The sequence below is a fragment of the Lepisosteus oculatus genome, chromosome 15, assembly GCF_040954835.1.
Source record: "Lepisosteus oculatus isolate fLepOcu1 chromosome 15, fLepOcu1.hap2, whole genome shotgun sequence".
NCBI classification, from domain to species: domain Eukaryota; kingdom Metazoa; phylum Chordata; class Actinopteri; order Semionotiformes; family Lepisosteidae; genus Lepisosteus; species Lepisosteus oculatus.
In genome coordinates this window covers 7,098,822-7,119,105 of record NC_090710.1, presented here as the reverse complement: position 1 = coordinate 7,119,105, position 20,284 = coordinate 7,098,822, and the positions used below count along the sequence as shown (strand labels likewise).

General features: G+C 35.9%; 2 protein-coding genes across 7 annotated transcripts in view; one reads left to right on the top strand and one right to left on the bottom strand.

Moving 5' to 3' along the window:
- Nucleotides 1-169: 169 nt before the first annotated feature.
- dzip1 (DAZ interacting zinc finger protein 1) lies at nucleotides 170-19,876 on the bottom strand. 5 transcript variants are annotated; one of them, XM_015363653.2, is made up of 18 exons: nucleotides 19,787-19,876; nucleotides 18,855-19,408; nucleotides 15,292-15,376; nucleotides 14,823-14,959; nucleotides 11,823-11,984; nucleotides 10,996-11,139; nucleotides 10,623-10,685; nucleotides 9,311-9,451; nucleotides 8,019-8,067; nucleotides 7,857-7,904; nucleotides 6,949-7,008; nucleotides 6,314-6,459; nucleotides 5,759-5,960; nucleotides 4,267-4,411; nucleotides 3,146-3,378; nucleotides 2,351-2,481; nucleotides 1,072-1,243; nucleotides 170-396 (listed from the first exon to the last, which is right to left on the bottom strand). In XM_015363653.2, exons 2-18 carry the CDS (start codon nucleotides 19,305-19,307, stop codon nucleotides 314-316), a joined length of 2,454 nt encoding a protein of 817 aa, XP_015219139.2. In that variant the 5' UTR covers nucleotides 19,308-19,408; nucleotides 19,787-19,876; the 3' UTR covers nucleotides 170-313. The 5 variants fall into 5 exon arrangements, with proteins under 5 accessions (XP_015219139.2, XP_015219134.2, XP_015219138.2 ...); XM_015363648.2 differs by having other exon boundaries at nucleotides 18,855-19,454; nucleotides 19,787-19,871; XM_015363652.2 differs by lacking the exon at nucleotides 19,787-19,876 and adding an exon at nucleotides 19,628-19,705.
- The window catches only part of dnajc3a (DnaJ (Hsp40) homolog, subfamily C, member 3a), a 29,556-nt gene continuing 29,081 nt past the window's right edge, over nucleotides 19,810-20,284 (top strand). Inside the window, exon 1 of one of the 2 annotated variants that reach the window (XM_015363655.2) lies at nucleotides 19,810-19,897. The gene's annotated coding sequence lies outside the window, so the exon portion shown is untranslated. The remainder of the gene's footprint in view (nucleotides 19,898-20,284) is intronic. The other variant, XM_015363656.2, reaches the window with a different exon arrangement.

Sequence of the window (20,284 nt, the reverse complement as noted above, 5' to 3'; positions counted from 1 at the left end):
CTCTGGGATTTCTTGCATTGTACAGCAAAGGTGTACACACACAGCACAAGAAGAGATTAACAAAAACTTTAAAGATAAACAACTTTTAAGTGAAAAAAAAGTTTTATTAGATTCTCATTTGGCCCGTTATTATAAGTATAAAAAAATACCAGCAAGTCTGTAAAGAAAATGTAGCTAGCAGTTTTATATTTATGTATCCCTTTTACTGTAAAGGCACCCTCATTTTATTACTTTGTTTTGCTAAATAGTTTATTCAAAATCCAGATGCTGCAAATTCAACTACAAGCAGCTTTGTCCAGTTAGAATAACCAATTTAAATGTCTGAAGAGTCACTCCAGTCACTAACAGTCACAAGACTGCTTTTAAGAGTACTTCCAGGGTCCCCTTCATGAAGACCTGCGGAGATAGGAAGAGGATAAATAATTTCAACTACGTCATGAGACACATGCAATTCAGTTTTGACTACTAAGATATAATTCTAATGAAAGGAATATGCAGGGCATTTTCAAGATGTTTTGTAAATCCCCCTTTTAAATTTTTGTATTGAATTCCCAACTGTCATGCATAACACACTTCATACTGCTCCTCTGAGATTCAAAGGTCTACACACTCGTCATCACAGACATATTTTGCTATGCCAATCACTACTTTTCACTGACTGTGGATATAGATAAAATATGTGTTAAGCTATTAGCTCGAAAAAAATTCCAGTGGATGTCATCCAAGAGCTGAACTCAACCAGAGATAGTGGGTCATTCCTGGGTCAATGTGTGGCAGGTCTAGGATCTCCATGTAATCCACTGCAGGCCAAACACCAGGGGACTCCTAGCTACTGATTACAAGTGGCAAACTCTAGATATTGGCTACAGCTGATCTCAGTGAAGCACCGACAATATTTGCAAGCCCCTTTTAATTTTGAACAGCTGCATAAAACTCTTAAGGTATTTTTTTAAAATATGTCACTTTTCTAAATTTAATCCACAAGCTTTCTATGAATAAATCAGCAAAATGGCCTCCTGTTTGGCATGGTGTGGTTGTGCAAGTTTAGATTTAAAAGTGACAAAGTCTGACCTCCTTTCTGGCCTTTCCCTGTCGAAGTGCCCCAGACACTAGTATTGGAAGAATTGGACTCAAAGCTCTTTCTGACAGTGAAAACAGCCTCGTCCTTGTCAGGTTTTGATGTCGATGGTTTGTCATCTTCCATAGAAGACACATCCCAGTCATCGTCATCTACTTCCGAAAACTAAAATAAAAGACATTGGACTGTGGTAAAAAAGTATTTGTATTTTACATACTGTAGTATATAGTTTGCGAGGAAGGTTAGATTCTAATCTCGCACACTTCCGCTCACCTTTGCCTTGCACCCAGGACGTCTTTTCGCGTATTTGTCTTGCATCACCCCACCTCCCCATCTACACCCTTGTAACAAACTCCCTAGCCCTATGGGGGTTAAAGCAGACCATTCTCACAGCTAGGTGCCAGTCCCTCAACTAGGAGTGTCATGCCAAATACTTCATACATATTCATCTCTCTACTACTTAATAACATTCATAACTATAGCTCTAAATTAAATGATATATTTTGGGATTTTAGACATTATTGAACTTTCTATACTAACCTTTTTCCTTCTCCAACTGTGGTTCAAGATGCACTTTAAAGCACATAATCTACTTTTTGTATTGAAACAATGATGTTTATTTTTTTCAAATATTTTTTAAATGTCCCTCCATCGGCTGAAGATAAACATTCTCAATGGACACTTTTTTTTATCTTAAACCACTTTCACAGTTTCCAACTTGACCTATTACATGATTTTGGAGGTATTACTAGCCCCATTCATGATGTAGAGTAAATACTGATTTCAATGAAGTCCAATAAAGAAAAACTTACTACTCAGTAGTTTATTTTGATCGTTAAACATGGGTGCTTTATTACAAAATGTATGTAGAAATAATGTACTAGGAGAAACATGGCTACAGAACTTCCACACCTGTGACACCAGGTTCATGTTTTTTGTTTAAAGAGTTGTAAATAGAGAAGTGCAACCATTTTCCATATAAACAGCAGGCTGAGCAGGTGGCAATGTGGAAAATTACAGACTAATCAGATACTGGTGCTATCTATTGACTGGTGGCCAAACAGCTCTTCTGCTTTGGAAAAAAAATAAGCAGTGTTTATTAAAACAATACAAATGCAAACAAAAACTGGCCAATCCAAAGGTAAATGCAATAAAAAATAAAATAATCAAGAATGAAAGTGTGCTAAATGTCAATGACTAAAACACAAGGGCCACCGGAAACACCAGTTGTGAGCCACAGCTATAACTGAATGTGTGTCACATTCTTCTTACCTTTAATTCTTGTCTCACATTTTTGTCCTCAAAACTTGGCAAAACCTTAACTCCCCCAGCTGGTTTCTTCTGAATCCTTCCAATGACAGGCTGGTTTTCAAGGTTTTCGGAAATTTCTTTCAGAATAGAACCTTTCAAAAAACAGACACACACACACATATATATATATAAAGACATATAACAAGTAATTCACAACTTTTAATTCTCCTGAGTAAGAGAGAAAATTAAAATGTTCATTCTCTACATCATCCTCACTGTATTTTCTTCCAAATAACTTAAATAATTTTAATGAGTATAATTTAGATTATAATTGACACATGGGTTTCAGGAATGCTAAAATGGCAGAGGGGCAAGGCTTAGTATCTGTTCTTGATTTTGATGAAAAACTACATGAAAGAGAAAATAAATCCCAACAAAAACTGTCAAACGTCTGCTCAAAGAGTAGAACAGCACAGGATAAGTTATATCATGGAAGTATTTATGTCTAAATTTAAAATGATTCTAGCACATAAGTACTACATAAAAGTTTGAGTGACGAGCTGCGTCAGTGTGTGTTGGCTGCAAAGGAACAAGTAAAGGTCAGAAGAATCACTTCAGCCATTGAGCCTTGTTCTGCTGTGCTTGAGGTGTGACACAATGTCGTGTTTCTTCTTCCTACTTTTCAATATGGAATAAATCTGTGCTTGTTCCATTACATAAAAGTAACAGCTATAAATAAAAGGAGCATTTTACGTTTTCACTCATATTCCAAGATTTTACAAATCCCATTCCAATTGGCAAAAAATGAAATCTTACTTTGAACAGGCTTTCCAGCATCTACTTTCAGACTTTTATCATGCTGCAACAGCTGTGGATCAATCTCTTCCATTTCACTGCCGTCCGTCCAGTCTGTTTCACTCTCCAGAGACATGACCACAGTTTTACTGACATCGACGGCGGGAGCTTTTGGTTGCACAGCTTTTAGCCGCTGATGTGGTTTTGCATCACTTTCTTCCTCAGAGTCGTCTTCTGAACTAAACGGAGGGGTTCTTGAGAAAACAAGCAATACATTATCTCCCTGACAAGCAGAAAGAATAATACCTTTTGGCTCTGGTGCCAAACAAAGAAGTGACGCACTTGAAGAACACCAGCAAAACATGTCTTTCCTTTTCTTAAGATTAATGATAAAAATAAGTAAATTGTTTCCAGCACGTTTTCGGCTCTTTTTTCATTCTTTAAAATTAATTATATTTGAATTACAGTAACTGTTTGTGCTTCAAACAGTATGTTTTGCAGTTTGTGAATTAATAACTTTAATTGTTTAATTGTTAATTGTTACTTGTTTAGTAATATTTGCTGTTAGTTCAACATGTAACTCTTCAAAACCTGTCCCTAATACAAAATAATCAGTCAATTGTAAAATTCATGAAGCGCCTGGACAGACCATTAGCTACAAATTCAAGGAGCATTACTTTGTGAATATATGCATGTTTTAGATTATTATTATACTAAATCTGGTGATATTAAAAATGGTAAATATCAAAAGCACATGCTCATCCTTTCTTGGACTATTTTAACTAATTACCACACCCAACACTGCCGAAAAAAAACACAACTTTGCTGTCTTTTGTGCTATTTTCAATACCCGTGAGCCACCAGTGTAACAACTGACTTTTTTAAGTTTTAGGAATACTATTTCTGCAAATTAAAAGTGCACATTTGTACACAATACTAATTAAAAACCCCTTAAAGTCCACAAAAATAAAATTTCTAAAAGTATATAAAATGCACTTAAAAAGACACACAAATACTACAGAACTGATGTACAGAAAAAACAGAAATCCAACCGAAGCCAGGAAGCTTTCCAATTTAAACTTTTTAACAACACTGATGGAATAATACAAGATGTCCATGTCCATGCTGCTGCCGTGGCATACCTTGGAGTGGAGGTCTTTGGAGCTGTGCTGGCCCTAGAGCGGGGGGCCGGCTGGGGGGGCTGCTCTGTCACACCTGGTGATTTTGACACAACCTGAGTCACTCGGGTAGACGGCAAACTAGACGATCTGGCCCGTTTCTGATTCTCTTCAGAAGAGAAGTAGACACAGAATTGGATTACAGATGTGGCACTTTTTTGAGGAAGGTTTAAAATGTATGACTGTACAGTACAGTACAATACAGAACATACAGTATTTACAGTATTCAGCATTGCCACAAAGCCTAATCTCAGAAGCCAAGAAAGGCTGGGTCTGGTCAGTACCGGGATGGGAGACCATAAAGGAAATTCAGGCTGTTGTTGCAAATGCTGGTCCAGAAGGTCAGTTTTCCCCTCTGGACCAGCATCATTAAATCCAATGACCTAGTATGCTGACTGGGGGACAGTGTGCTGTAGGAAATGCTGTCCTCCAGGAGAGTTATTAATCTAAGCGCCTGACTACTGGTTATGCTAGTTCTTATAAGAGAGAGTGTTAAGCTCAGTATCCTTGCAAAATTTCACTCTTGATTTGAAGTCTTCCTGAAGTTCCCAATTAAGCTGACTGATGAATCTATTGTCATTTCTCCTCCTAACTTGCTGTGTAGTTGGGGTGCTGATGCATAATGGCCACCTTGTGTCACACAGGCAAGTGCTGCACTCCAGTGATGGGTGAAGCAAATCCCCACCTGTACTGAAAGTGCTCTGGCATCCTTTTGGCTGGAAAGAGCTTTACATATGCAGTACTTACTAGAAATTAATACGATAGACAAATCTAACTTGTTTGCATTAAAGAGAATACGATTGTTAACAGTGCAACATTCAGGTATGAACATTTTAATTATAACATACATAACTCACTCAGATTCAAAAAGGTAAAGATATTACAATAGATAAAGTACAGTTTGAATGAATATAGTTATATTTAAAAAAAAAGATTTTAGTTTTCAAATCCTAAATGATGGCTGTATTGTTTTACCATTATGAAGGCTTATGTAAAGATACGTTTTTTTTTATAAGCCAATTGCAAAATGGTGTCATACAGAGTCCCCAGTTATACAGCACAGTATTAACAAGAGAAAAGTTAGCAAAATAGGGCAGCATGGTGGTGCAGTAGTTAGTATGGCTGTGTCACAGTGCTGGGACCCTGGGTTTGATTCCAGACCTGGGGTGCTACTTGCACAGAGATTATATGTTCTCCCTGCATTTGCGTAGGTTTAAACCAGATGTTTACTGTTTAAGCCTGTTGAATTAATGCAAAAAAAGGGCCCTGGTGTGAGTTTGTGCATTTGTTTGTCTGTGTGTGCCCTGTGATGGACTGGACTCCTGTCCAGGGTGTATCCTGCCTTGAGCCCACTGCTTGTCAGGTTATAATTGTTATTTATAACCTTATGAACAGTTTTTAAAAAGCAATCAACAGAACCACATATGCATTCTCACTAAAACATAATAGACATTACCTTCAGGTGGATTATCTGGTCTCTTTTTTTCTACAGGTGAACTTGATGAGGCTCTTTTTTCCTTTATTGTTAAACCCAAATTATGGGTAAGTGTTTCTCGGACACTGTGAAAATCTGGAAACGTCTTGGCTATCCTTTCTCTTTGCGAGTACACTTTGGTCATAATTGTATTGTACTGGCCAGTGGGAATACCACGGTTTTCCTAGAAATAAAAGGGGGAAAAAAAGTGTTGTCTCTACTCTACTCTGCTGTCTGAAAAACATAACAAGAAATGCTAAAAATAACTTATTAAATATGTCAATTAAGATAGAAAAATTCAGTTTTCAAGAAATGTAGTATGTTTGCACTTCAGCAAATTGGGTTTTGCATCAGCATTTTTAAATGTTTTTCATGTATCAAATGCAGTTTAATGCAACACTAAAACCAAGATACTAACTTTCAAAGAAAATGATTTGCAGAAAGACCCATGATGTCAGTGCTTTATTAATATGAATATTTCTAAAGTCTTAGAACTTTCAACTTTTATTTGATATGAATATTATTATTTGTATTTACCGGTTTCACACCAAGAGATTCCAGCTTCTCTACAAGAGTCTGCTCCAAGATTGGGCGTAATTCTTTAGTTAATGAGGCATTTTTCTTTAAGCTACTTATTAGACGCTGATTATCATCTTTCTTCTTTTCAGAAATGCTTGCAGAGTCTGCAAAAAGCAGTACAAATTTTGAGTATTAAGTTTATCAATTACATTTAAATAACTGGATTTCATTGCATTAGAGAAATATTTTTAAAAGTTTATTTTAAAAACATTTCTGTTAGATAAAATCAGACATTACAAAGGACTCACGAACAAGCTTACATGCAAGATACTGCAAATTTTAACCTTGGTCTTACATTTATAAATCCATATTCAAATATGAATTTATAAGTATAAGATGCATCATAGCACTAAGGAGAGACAGAAGAGGATTAAGAGCAGACGTTAGACAAATTGCTGTCATATAGATTTTGTCAATAAATAAACTTTAATGCCTTCCACCCAGGTTGAAGTTGACCTTTGTTTTTTATAGATAAATTTGAATTTAGCAACACTGCTTGTTTTACTGACCAATATAAGTGGAAAACATTATAAACTCTGACAACCATGCAACAAGCATGCATTCTATTTAAACTTATCTCTCAGATCTGTTACCTTTATCCTCCTCTGAAAGCTCCTCTATAGGATCCAGAATATGAACAGTAGGTGTCTGCTCTAATAACAAGGAATAAATCAGACAGCACAGACAGGCCATACAAACAGGAACCACAGTTAGGAGTTAAGGACAGGGTATCAATCTAAGCAGTGTGAAAATTAAGATATTAAGTGTTATAATAATTTCACAAAAGACAGGAGTAATCTCATCACTGCTGAGGAAAGAAAAAAATGTAAAGCCTGTAAAGCAAAATGTTATTCTAATAATAATAATAAGTCTTTGCATTTGTATAGTGCTTTTCAACCCAAAGGATCTTGAAGTGCTTCATTAAATGGAGAGTAGCAACTTGATCAATACGTAAGTGTAGACCCACCTGAGTGACATGTGGCAGCCATCATGTGTAGTTACACTGCAGTATATTACAGCTGATCAGATAGAGAAGTGAGAAACTACTTCACCAACTGAATTAAGGGGAGATATTAGATATTGTAGAAGAGATTGTGCAAGCCCAGACTAGAATTAATACAGGTTTCCGGGTTTAACATCTCTTATTTTCAACAATGCTGGGGGAACTTTAATGACGGATGTGTCATTAAAGATCTTGATCTTGACATTACACAGTGCAGTGACAAGAATTCATCTCCTTTATGTTTGGTAGTACAAGAGTCATAGTAGTGTTTCCAGCTGATTAAAAATGTCAAATTAGATAAATCTGGCAATTCCAATTTTATTTTAAAAAATCTAAAAACATTGCTTTTATACAATGCTTGTAGGAATGTGTTTGGTTAAGCACTTTTAGTTTAGTGTTCAGTTCAACACTTTTTATTATTGTGGTGTTGTTAATCAGAGAGGTAAAGGTATATTTTATAAAGCACCATAACTATAATATTTATTTCTTTTTACTCACCATATGTCAGCGATTTGGCTTTCACAGGCTCTGCCACTGCAATAGCCACTAAAATAAAATAAATATAGAAAATGAATAATATTCAATCAATAACTAGGTGAAAATAGACATGTTTTCAATTTTCAATTTGACAGTAATCAAAGTTCAAGATAAGGATCGTACCTGAAGTTCCTGTGGTTCTTTCTGGGAGTTTTGAACCAAGTTGCTTCATCTAGGTGTCATAAAGTAAAAACAACTGTGAATTTCAGAAAGTCATCTGGCATCATTTGTGTTCCATCTGTCTACCAGTCTTAATACTGTAACAACTATCTAAGGTTCTGCATGTGTACTTTGCAGCTCAAAAACACTGGTTCAGTCTGACAGCATGCAGGAAATACTATGACACTGAGGCTCCTCACCCCATGTAACTGTTAACATTCTACACAATCAACACTCAAACCCGTGATTTATTTACACAGTCTGTATCCAGTCTATTGTCTATACAGCCCCTGTCAGATACTGATTAAGTGTATGAGTTTTAATTCCAAGCACACTTTGAAGTCTGATCTCCTCAGATATTTGAAACCGTCTTTGGACCTAAACAGGTGGTCCAATTTAGTGTTAGCCAATGTTTTGTAAGGTGTTTTTGAAGTTGAACTACAATGCATGAACACTTTTTTTATAACACCAGAGTTCTTATGCCAGCCATGGCCAGCTATAACACAAGATGTACAATTTGAGTAGCCTGAAGTCTGCCTGTTCTGTTACATATTTTGTTAATTTCAACTAGCTAACAGTTCTCAATTACTCCTGTAGGGCACCTATTTATTAACCTTTTTGTACCATCCAAGCTCTTACTCAATTAAACAATAGGTTTATTCCATGCTGAAAAGAGAAGAAAGAAAACACAACGTTTTGGCCGTGGAGCCTTGATTAATCAATTAGGCTTAATCAATCTGTAGTTGATTGGTAAGACCTTTTTTAGAAGTTGAAGAAGGTTAGAAATTGATTTGTAGATTTCACACTTATCATCATTTAGGTGTGAAATGTAAAAAAATTAATCTCTGTAGAACACTCCTCTTTGTCTGATGGTTTGCTACAGTGTCATTCACACCGATGTCTGGTGATCATTAAAAAGAGTTGTTGAACAGGGTTTAAAAGAAGATTTGTTGAGTACATTTGCTGTAACAATTGTAATGGCTAATTGTTTTGAAAACCCAGCTATTTTTCATAATTTGATCTTGAGATCTAGAACTTGAAAGATAAAATCCTAGGCCTATTCAAATATCATCATCAATAATTACATGCAAGTCTAATCTCCAAAACTGGTTAGATCATTTATTTGCAAGAGGATGAAGACTTAATCTGTTAGTTATCTGGGTCATTGTATTTTATGTTTGCTTACACAGGATTTCCTCAACTGTAATTATCTGGCTTCTCAACACCCCTTTTTTCACTACTAAGGAAGCACTAACCTGCTCCTTCTGGGTGATAATCAGCTCATTCTGTTCCCGGAGTTTCCGTCCCAATTCTTCTATCCTTTTCCTGTACAAGCTGCTGCTGACCTCCTGCTCCTCTACCACTGAAGACTGCAGCCTCTTAAGATCACTCTGCAGCTGTAAAACATCAAGGAAGACATCAAGTACACTCTGCTTCTAGAATGTAGAAACAACAGCAGGCAATCCATTGGGTAAAAAGCCTAGTTTTCACAAATGACTGTATTTTGCCTTTGCCCATTGCAAAGTGTGATACCAAGGAACTCACCTGAAATACTAAATCTACTTGACAGATCACTAAAAGATTACAATTATAATATTAAGAAAAATGCATATTTTCTTAATAGTAAAATAACAGGTTTATTATTCCGTTGACTATATCGGCTTTGGCTTTGTATGTTTATTAAATTCATTTTCATCTTTGACATACAGAGTTAGCGTTATTTTCCACTTGTGTATTGTGCTAGAAGGTACACTACACATATTACATTTGGCACATACAGTATACTATAAACATCAAAAAGACATTATTAGCTTAAAACAAGTTATGTTTTTATATATGTCCTTTGGATTGCCTTTCATGGGTTTGCATTTACTGAAAGCAAAGCTAAATTTCTTTTAAATGCTATTGTCTGCTACGTCCTTTTTAACCTCTTCATTTGTGCGTATGGTGATATGTTTGTCAATCATGCTGCTTGCTATTCAAAGTTTTAAGTTATTTGTACTTAAAAGCATCACTACTAATATGTAGTTCAGGTGGGTAGCTGCATAACAGTAATTTTATTTTAGAATTCCCTGGTTCATAAGGATTGTGCATGATTTCCAGTTAACAAAGCAAGACAAGTTCCAAGAAAAACAAATATACAGTATGTGAATGAAAAGATTCACAAACTAAGAATATATCTCTGTGGTTTTAAAGCCTTGATTCAGTTTCCAGTCTTTACAGACTTGTAGTCTTCTCTTCCAATTGCAATGTTTGACTGTAACTCAGCAGGCCAGATTTTGTATAACAGATAGTTAAACCACAAGTGAAGTACTAAACATAGTAAGTATTCAGAATGGAATCTGCAGAAGATCTCAGATGCGTTAACCGAGCAGTAAATTTGACTCTCCTCTGAACAGGCTGCTGGCTGGTTTTGTACAAGCACTGCCATGTCTCACAGATTTACTATCAAAATGATTCCAGTATGATACACATCTGAATAAAATCTAGTACTGTATTTGAATACTGGAATTTTGTGAAACGCTGAACCAAAAACACTTAACATAATATATTATGATATTACTGTACCTGGCTCTTTTCCTTTTCATGTTCCTTTTGAAGTTTCTGGATCATTGCAGTCCACTTTTCTTCCTGCAAAGTATTTTTCATATCAGATTTACCTACAGTACACATTCAGTAATCAGACAAAACACTTCACATTATGTGAACTACTGTATGAGTAGTTCATATCGCCAAACTCAACAAAAATAAAGTACCTGTATGGTTATAAAGACTCACAGACAGCACACTTTCCTTCTACTAAGCATATTCAGCTTTAGTATCCAATAAAATCCACAGAGGTGTGACCCAGATTTGTCAAAATGTACTGACAAAAGTGTCCTTAGGTACTCACAAAGCCTAGTATAGTTTCATAATTCTTAAGAAATTTTTTAAAACTAACCTGTTTGTTAAGCAGCTCTTTGAGACTCAGTAGTTCCTGATGGTACCTCTGTTTCTCCTCTTCATTTTTGGGGGCTTTGTCTTCTTGCACTGTACCAGTGTTTGACTTGAATTGTAGGCTGGAGGCCTTCATCTCCAAAACTTGCTAGTCAAAATGAATATACATATGAACTATACACATCTGTTGACACTTAGAATCATTATATTTTTTAAATGAGAGATATAACATGGACAACGAATTAAGATACACAACCCAATGTTTCAAAGAACGCATGTCAATCAAGGACAAAAAAGGCTAAGGAGGGTATGCGAAACAACATTCAAATGACTTCTGGGAAATAAAAGAATAGGAGGCTTAATAGGTGATGTAACATACAAGCATCTAATTCCACACAGACACTAATTCCAATCATATTATTATTTCAACTTAACAATGATTTCAATATACTTCAATATACAATAGTAGAGCAGTACAATATGGCCTAATATAAATATGCTTTCACAAAACGTATTTCACTTTTGCACACTAATGCATACAAAGAAATACTCATACTGCTTACAGACAGTACAATGACAGCTAAAAAACATTTTTATTAACAAATGATAACATTAAGTTCCTACATTTCAAAATCATAGAGGTACAAGCACTGTTTGGTTTGATTATCAAGCATCATTTTTTAAAACTAGCCGAGACTGGATTTTGTCAAATCCAAATTCAGAGGGCTTGATATGCATGACTGATGAATGACAACTTTGCTGAAGCAGAAACAATAGCACTGATGAGCACAAAAAGGTCACAGACAGGTTAGTACTACTAAAACTACTTACATTTTCCAGAACAGCATTTTTAACAGATAGTTCCTTGAATTCCCTCATGAACATCTCTCTCATCTTTTCAATCTCTCCATCCAATTTTTGCTGCTCCTCCTCTTTCCACTTCTCAAATCGCTTTATTGTTTCGTCTTCCTTAGTTCGCTGATTTTCTTGTTCCTAAAATGACAAGATATCTTGTCAATGACTTCAGTCAATGTCAGTATGTCAATCATGACTTCCACCGGTGCTCAAATCAAAACAAAGGATAACAAATTGGTTAGGGCTTTAAATGTTGTTTATTTTCAAATATTACTTATTTTTAGTCTATTTAGTTATTTTAATGTGGAGAAATCTACAGTGGTGAGAAAAAGTTTGTGAACCCTTTGGAATTATCTGTATTCCTGCATTAATTGCTCCCAATATGTGATCTGATCTTCACCTCTGTTATAGTTAAAGACAAATAATAGATCATAGATAAACACAATCTGATTAATTGAAAAACACATAAACAATCACGTTTTCATGTCTATATTGAACACATTGTTTGAACATTCACTATGTTGGAAAAAGTGTGTGAGCCTTTAGATTTAGTAACTGGTGGAATCTCATTTAGCAGCAATGACTTCAACCAAACGTTTCCTGTAGCTCCTGAATAGTCCTGCATATCGGTCAGGTGGTATTGTGGTCCATTCTTCTTTATAGAATCTATTCAATTCATTGATATTTTTTAGATGTCTTGCATGAATGGATTGCCTCAGGTCATACCACAGCATTTCAATTCAGTTAAGATCAGGACTCTGACTTCCAAAATGCAAATTTTCCTCTGTTTAAGCCATTCTGTTTATTTACTCCTGTATTTAGGATCATTGTCATGCTGCATGCCCCAACTTCTGTTGAGCTTCAGATCATGGACGGTTACCCTGACATTCTCCTGTAGAATTTGCTGACACAATTTGGAAGTCATTGTTCTCTCAATGATTGCAAGGCCCCGGGCAACGAGGCAGCAAACCAGGCCGAAACCATGATGCTCCCTCCACCATGATTCACGGCCGGGATGAGTTTTTTTGTGTTGGTATACAGTCATTTTTTCTCCTCCAAACAATTGTTGCATATGTATGCCAAAAAGCTCCACTTTTGTCTCATTTGTCCGCAGAACATTGTTCCAATAGCACTGTAGAACATCCAGGTGGTCTTTTGCCCATACACACCATTCTTGGTCAGTGCTTTTCTTATTGTGGACTCATGAACACAGACATTAGTCGGTCCAAGAGACACCTGCAGATCTATAGCTGCTATCCTTGGGTTCTTTGTCACCTCCTTGAGCATTGTATGGCTTGCTCTTGCTTTGATTTTTGTTGGACAAACACTCTTAGAGTTGCAATGGTACTGAATTTCTTCTATTCGTACACTATCTTTCTGACTGTGGGGTGATATAGGCCTAAGTCTTTAGAAATGCTTTTTTAACCGTTTCCAGCCGTATGAACATTGACAACTCTTTTTCCGAGGTCCTCTGAAACCTCTTTTGAGGTTTCTCAGGGTATGTTTCACTTTGACAAATCTGTGTTGTGAAGAGCAGACTCTGTTGGTAACCAAACATTGGGAGACTTTTTACAGAGCAGAGCATCTCAAAACTCACATTTGAATGTCATCTCATTGATTGGAACTCCTACTACCCCATATTGAATAGAGGTCATAATTTTTTGGGCACAGACAGAGAATGTTTAAACAATGTGTTAAATGTAGACAAGTAAAAGTACAATTGTTTGTGTGTTATTCGTTCTATCAGATTATGTTTATCTATTATTATGACTTAGATGCAATTAATGCAGGACTACAAATGATTCCAAAGGGTTCACACTTTTTATCACAATGTTTTTTTTTTTTTACAGCTCTTTTTTTTCAGGTGTTGGATCAAAAGGCCAGAGATACACTGTTAAAAGTCAAAAGTGATTCCATGAAAGATTTTTTAAAAATCCACTAGAATCAAATGCACTTAACAAACATGTGCTAATAAGGGACAATGTATTGAAATTTGTGTATTGAAATCAGGATATTATCTGTGCATTGAAATCATTTTGATTGAATTTGATTTGGTTTTACAAACCAATTTAAATTCAAAGTTAAAGTTAATGCCAGGTGAAATAGACTGCTCTACAATATATGCTTGGTATGAGCATCAGGAATTTACACAAAGCTTCCAATGTTTTTTTTTTATTATACCAACTTTGAGTGCTTATTGATACAGAAATTGTTACCAAAATAGAAATCTTAATTCACGTAAGAAAAAAAAACGTTTGGCATTTAGCAATACGTGATTTACATTGATCAGAATTCTTAAAAACAGGAAAATAACTCAAAGCAAACTATACATGAATAGCTTATCCATCACATTTAACAATTAAATCTAACCAACATCTTGTGTGGTGTTCCACATCACTAAGATCATTTATTCTTCTCTGCACATTCATAAAGCTAAAAGGCTATGTTTCGTACAACAAAATATAGTCTATCAGGATTACTGGTCACCTTCAATCAAAATGGCTATAATTTCAGAAGGATATTGAAACTGTTGCTTCTTTTTAGAATATTAAGAATGTAACAAAAAAGGATGGATCAAATGAGCCTGATAAATAAAATGGATAATTCTGTGTAAAAGATTAAATATCACTAGTTGAATTGTTTTTTTAATCAATCACCGAAGCAATGTTACAGCTTTTAAAACTTTAGATTAATTTTTGCTCATTGAGGATCAATACTAAGTTCCAGCACATTATGAATAGGATGTTTTAGGGTTCTGATTTCATATACACTTGTCCTGTGTTATACATATAGAACGGGAGTGAAATAAAATAGAAACATTTTAATTTTCTTAAAAGAGAGTCCTGGTGACCATTCAAAATGTCTAGGTCCCTTACAGAAGCAGGTTGTGTTCACTGTTTTTCTATGCTTTTCTCCATAGCCTTTTTAGTGTAACAAAATGTTACACTGCTGCTTGCTTGGTCCTTGTTACAGTACCTGGGAAAGTCTGACCATATAGGCTTGTTGCTCAGTTTCCAGCTGGGATCTGGTAAGATTTAACTGCTCCTTGAGTTTGTTGATCTCATCCTGAAACTTACCAGCCTGTACCTTTTTCTGTTTCTCTGATAACACACCTATAGGTAAAAACAAACTGTTAATATATGCTTTAAATGCATCCTCTAAGCTCAATTAATTTAAAATATTTGGGTAATCATGATGATGCAGGAACATTTTTTAGCATAAATGTAGCAGAACATGTTAAAAATCCCACAATCTTTAGTTACTCCAGTCATTATGCAATATACTAAAAATCTGGCATTACATCTCTAACCAATCAACCTACAAGTTGAAAAAGGTCTACTGATTCTTGTACCGCAGGGGGAACAAGCATTAATTCACTAATTAACCTAGCTTTACTGTACATATTTCCATCTTTAACACTATATACTGTATGTCTTTATCTTACCAATATCATACTCTTCTGGATGACGACGTTGTACATGACTTTGTAGAAAGGAATAATTCATAAATGCTTTCTCACAATGCTGACACTGAAAAATACACAGAAATGTACGTATAAATGTAGCATGGTATAAAAAATAATAAATACAAAATATTATGCAATTAACCTCTAATAGGATTTATTAATTCTGATCTTTACACAGCTATACTGTTTTTAGAAACAAAGAGAAACAAAGGAGAAAACAAATTTAAAACTAAATACAAGGCTCAAAAGGACTGCAAAAAATGTTTTTGTAAAATATTTTACAAGGGAATTAGTACAATGTTCGACTGGATTTCTTCAGGCATGTATAAGAATTCTTATGTGAAAGTCTATAAAAATGAATAGTTTAATTTTTTAAGACATAATCAATTCATTGATCCACTGATGTATTAGAGTGTCTGCTACAGAGAATCTTCATGAAACCTTCACACTTTTACAAAAAGCACACACTGTTTGAACAGAGGGCTTCCCCTGCTACCTTACACTTTAGACTACAATGGCAATATATCATGTTATTATAGTTAATACTGTGATTACAATATGATATATTATTCACGTTTACAATTATAATATTTGCAATATGGCAGATTACAATATGGCCTGTTATTCCAGTTTATAATATGATTACTCTATGGCCTAGTATTCCAGTTTAAACTGTGATTATAATATATTATTTCAGTTGCTTATGATACATAAACATCTGTGTATTTAATTACACTGCACTGTAATCCAGAGCTAGATATATTTTCAGTAAGTTATTAAACGTATATCTATAATAAATATTAATTACTACTAGTAGTATTGAGTAAGATTCCAAGTGAATGAATCATTAAATGAAAGAATTAGCTCATTTTCAACAAGGGGTGCCAATACTTTTTCAATAATTTGTATAAAATTATTTAAAAAAAAAACCTCATTAATAAAATAACTTAACAAGAAATACTAAATTGAACCACAGGCAATTTCTACTGAAACTTCCGATCAAAACAAAAGCTGATCTTGAGCTGCGATTGTGAGAACATGCACAACACCAACATCTTACTTCAACATTGCAAGCAAGGTCACTGTTCCAACTGCAGTTCCTAGCAGGTCAAGACAATGCTGTGCTGAGGAAAGACTAAGCAGCTTGATTTCCTTTTCTACTGTGTCAAAATGGTGTATGCAAATGCATAATGATTAAAACAAATGAAAGCAATGTGTTGGAGGGGGACCTTTAAAGAGGTCATCCAAAGCCAGTTAACAAAAGCAATGCAGCACAGACCAACACCTTTTATTGGCTTGTCACCAAAACACACCACTGGCCCTGGCCCAGACTGCCTTTATATTAAAAGAAATCTGTGGTACACATAAAGCCCTTGGGCTATAGTATGGGTTTCATGGAAAGTCTATTCTTCTGAAGTGCTTTAAACCCTCTGCTGCTCATCAGTTTAGTCAGCCAGATTGATGTGACAAGGCAGTGTAAAAGCTGGTTCTAGAACTCGCACAGCACACTTACTATGCAATCTTAACCAGCTGCCCTCAAGTCTTCATTTAATATTAAAAGATCTGATACTGACACCTGCTATCCAGTATTGTTTTGGTGAAGAGAAAAATGAATCTCTACAAAAACGGTAGACAAATCTCTAAAAATATATTTTGAAGCATTTTCTGTCAGTTCTACCAACACTACTGCTCTCCATACAATAGTTTTGTTATTCAATCCACACAGCACAGACATAAAATGACACCTGAAGAAGGCTCCACGGCCGAAACGTTGTGTTCTCTTTCTTCTTTTTTTCAGCATGGAATAAACCTATTACTTATTCCATAAAAGGAGAGGCCTGGTGAAAGTGATGTGGAAATTAAGTTGTGTACTTCATATTCACATCTGATCTTAAATCTTAAAATCTTAAAAACATTTTACTATAAATGTTTCCACCCATCTTCTAGCCGCTTTACCTAATAAAAAATTTCGGGGGAGCTGGGGCCTAACTTGGCAAGCAATGGATGCAAGGCAAGATACACACTGCATGCGATGCTAGTCCATTGCAGGGCACAAACAGACACAAACACACACACACTTATACAAATTTTTCCAGAAGCTAATTAACCTACCAGTGTTTTTGGACAGTACAGGTAAAACGGGGGAACCGGAGGAAACTCACAAGAACACGGGTAGAACATAGAAACTCCACACTGATAGCACGCTAAGAATTAAACCCAAGCCCCAGTGCTGTAAAGCTCTGTAAACCACTGTTCCACTATGCCACCCCGAAATAATGTTACGTGTTATAAAACAGATATGAATCTGAGCTGTGAATGTAACCTTTACATTTGTAAATGGCATTTTGTACTCCACTCAACTTAATACATTATGAAACTTCATATCAAAATAATTAACCCAGACTTCACATTTTTGCTTCAACTTTTGTCAAATAAAAGTTATAATCATTATTCAGGATTCTGTGAGGAGATGGATTTTTCTGACCAGAAATCAAGGAATGTTAGTGTTCTTCCTCAGTACAATGCTAACTGTTAGTCAAAGACTAAATTGACATAAAAACTATCAGAAAAATTAAAATCACACTGTTTTGAGAATGTAGAAAACCACTAAAGATAGGACACAGTAAGCTTATTAATAGCAATTGCAGAAACTAAAACATTAAACTAATAATAATAATCAAAATACACTCCATATGTTTCCCTTGACTTGTAAAATGAGCAGTTAGTCATGGTGAGCATCTTGTGCTGTTAGAGGTTCTCATTACAAATCTCATTATTTATTGAGCTGCACTTACACCTTAATCAGACAAGCCATACTGTTTGAGTTTCACTTAGCAACTTTGTGTGAAGGCCTAGCTGTTACCTAGGAGACCTTTTTTCATGTAGTTCTTGTAAATGCAAAATGAACAGCCCTTTATTTCCCATACTGTCCTTCCTTTGATTTCACTTAAACAAATAACATACCAGAATATCCAGGCCTATATAGGAAATTACACAATTGAGTTCTTTCAGGCACTGTACTAGAAATAATGTTAAATGTTGTGGTACAGTACCTTTCCTGACAAACACCTTCTGCCCTACTCCAAACTATGCAATGACATTCTGAACTGAAGCCACATTAAGAAAATGGGTTTCCAGCTATCTGTGTAACTATGCTGTTTATCTGTTATATGGATTAGAGAACAAAATGCCACCCGCAGACACCATCTGTTCTGTTGTTTTTAATGAGGTCTGAAATCTGCATTTTTGAAAACAGAAATGTTTACTATTACTTTAAGATTATTTTGTTAGATTTTTTTAAGTCTGTATATGAACCAATATCAAAGGAAAGTGTGGTTTGAATGAGACAATTCTGACAGTAGAGCTCTTCCAAATAGTGGACAATGAAGTATTTCACTACTTTTTACAGCTAAGTGTGCACCCGAGCTCATCCACTCACCACGACAAAGCGCAGCATTACTAAAAGTCTGATCTGCATTTGACACCATGAACAATGGATGAAAACAATGAACCACATGGAAAATCATCTTGTTGGCACATACCTTATGATAATTACCCACACCAGCACTGATCATTGATTGCTGGGTAGTAATGATCTTCTTCCTCCTCTTTAGCTCCTCCTTAAGTAATTTGATCTCCTCATTTTGCTTCATTGTTTCCCTTTTGATCTGTTCTTTCTCCAGAATGGAGGCCTGCAGCTTCTCCTCCACGGACTGCAGGCTGCTGGTGAGGTATTCCTGAGAGTGTAGCAGGTATTCGACCGTGAGCTGGGCTAACCTGAAGACCTTCAACAGAACCGGGTCCACTGGGTTCTGGCAGTAAGGGCAGCGCTCGTTCTCCACGGTACAGAATGTGATGCCCATGATATTCTCCTGCAGGGTATTGAAGTCCAGGTCGCTGGCCACGCGGTCAACATCGATGGCACTTATCCTGCGCCAGTCCACGCTCTCTCGGCGAGCTCGGAACTTGAAAGATGGGATGTGAGCCCCTGTCATTGATGGTCCAGAGATCACAGAGGACTGCTGGGGGATGCTGGAAGAGCGCTGGCTTTGAGGAGAGTTCAAAATGGATGGGATTCCGGCAGATGAACAGGTCCCTGGGGTTTCAGACGGATAAGGATAGTATATATTGTTGTAAAATGGCTGCAATGAAAAAATATATATTTCCACTTAAATATCCAAGCACAGCAGAAATGTGATCAGTGGTTTATGATAAAATAAAACCAAACCCAACAACCACTCCGACTAAGCCTTACCCAGAAATCAATGCAAACAAATTACTACATCAATAACGATAGCTCATATTTAGCAAATACCTCGTTTCTGGGAACTAACAAGTCGCAGAATACTGTTATTGTTCAAAAATCAAGAAAGAAGAAGTGTGGAATGCCTGATTAAAAAACAACACAAAATCGAACTGTCGCAGGCACGGTGGTTCTGCGGAGCTGTGAAATCCTCCCTGCATTTCTCCTTACCATCCCTGACTTGCGGCTCTTTGCTTGAGAAGAGAACGATTCAGCGGTATGGTGCCTCCCCCTTCGTCTTTGTGCAGTGACAGGGATCAGGGCGTCTTTGCAGTCTCCTAGGTAACCAGAATTAGCATCACTGTGTGCCTGGCACCACACCGCTCAAGAGCTCCGGGATGCTGCAACAGGCAGGCAGACAACAAGCCTTAAAAATTGATAGAAAAAGACGACGTTTTAAATGTCGTAAACATCAGTCATGCAGTTACTAACACAATAACGAACGTTTTACAATTTAATAAATGGCATACAGAAATTATGTAGATGAAATGAAGCATATCATCGTTAATAGCGTCCTTTATTCCATAACTCACGTAATGGTTACTACCTGTTTTACAATTGAGTTACAGGATACTGTTTTTACTGTTCAGTAGGCACTTTTGGCTAGAGCAAATCTGCGTTGCTTTGGACACTGTTTAATCGAATTTATAGCTTCATTTAAAAAAAAAA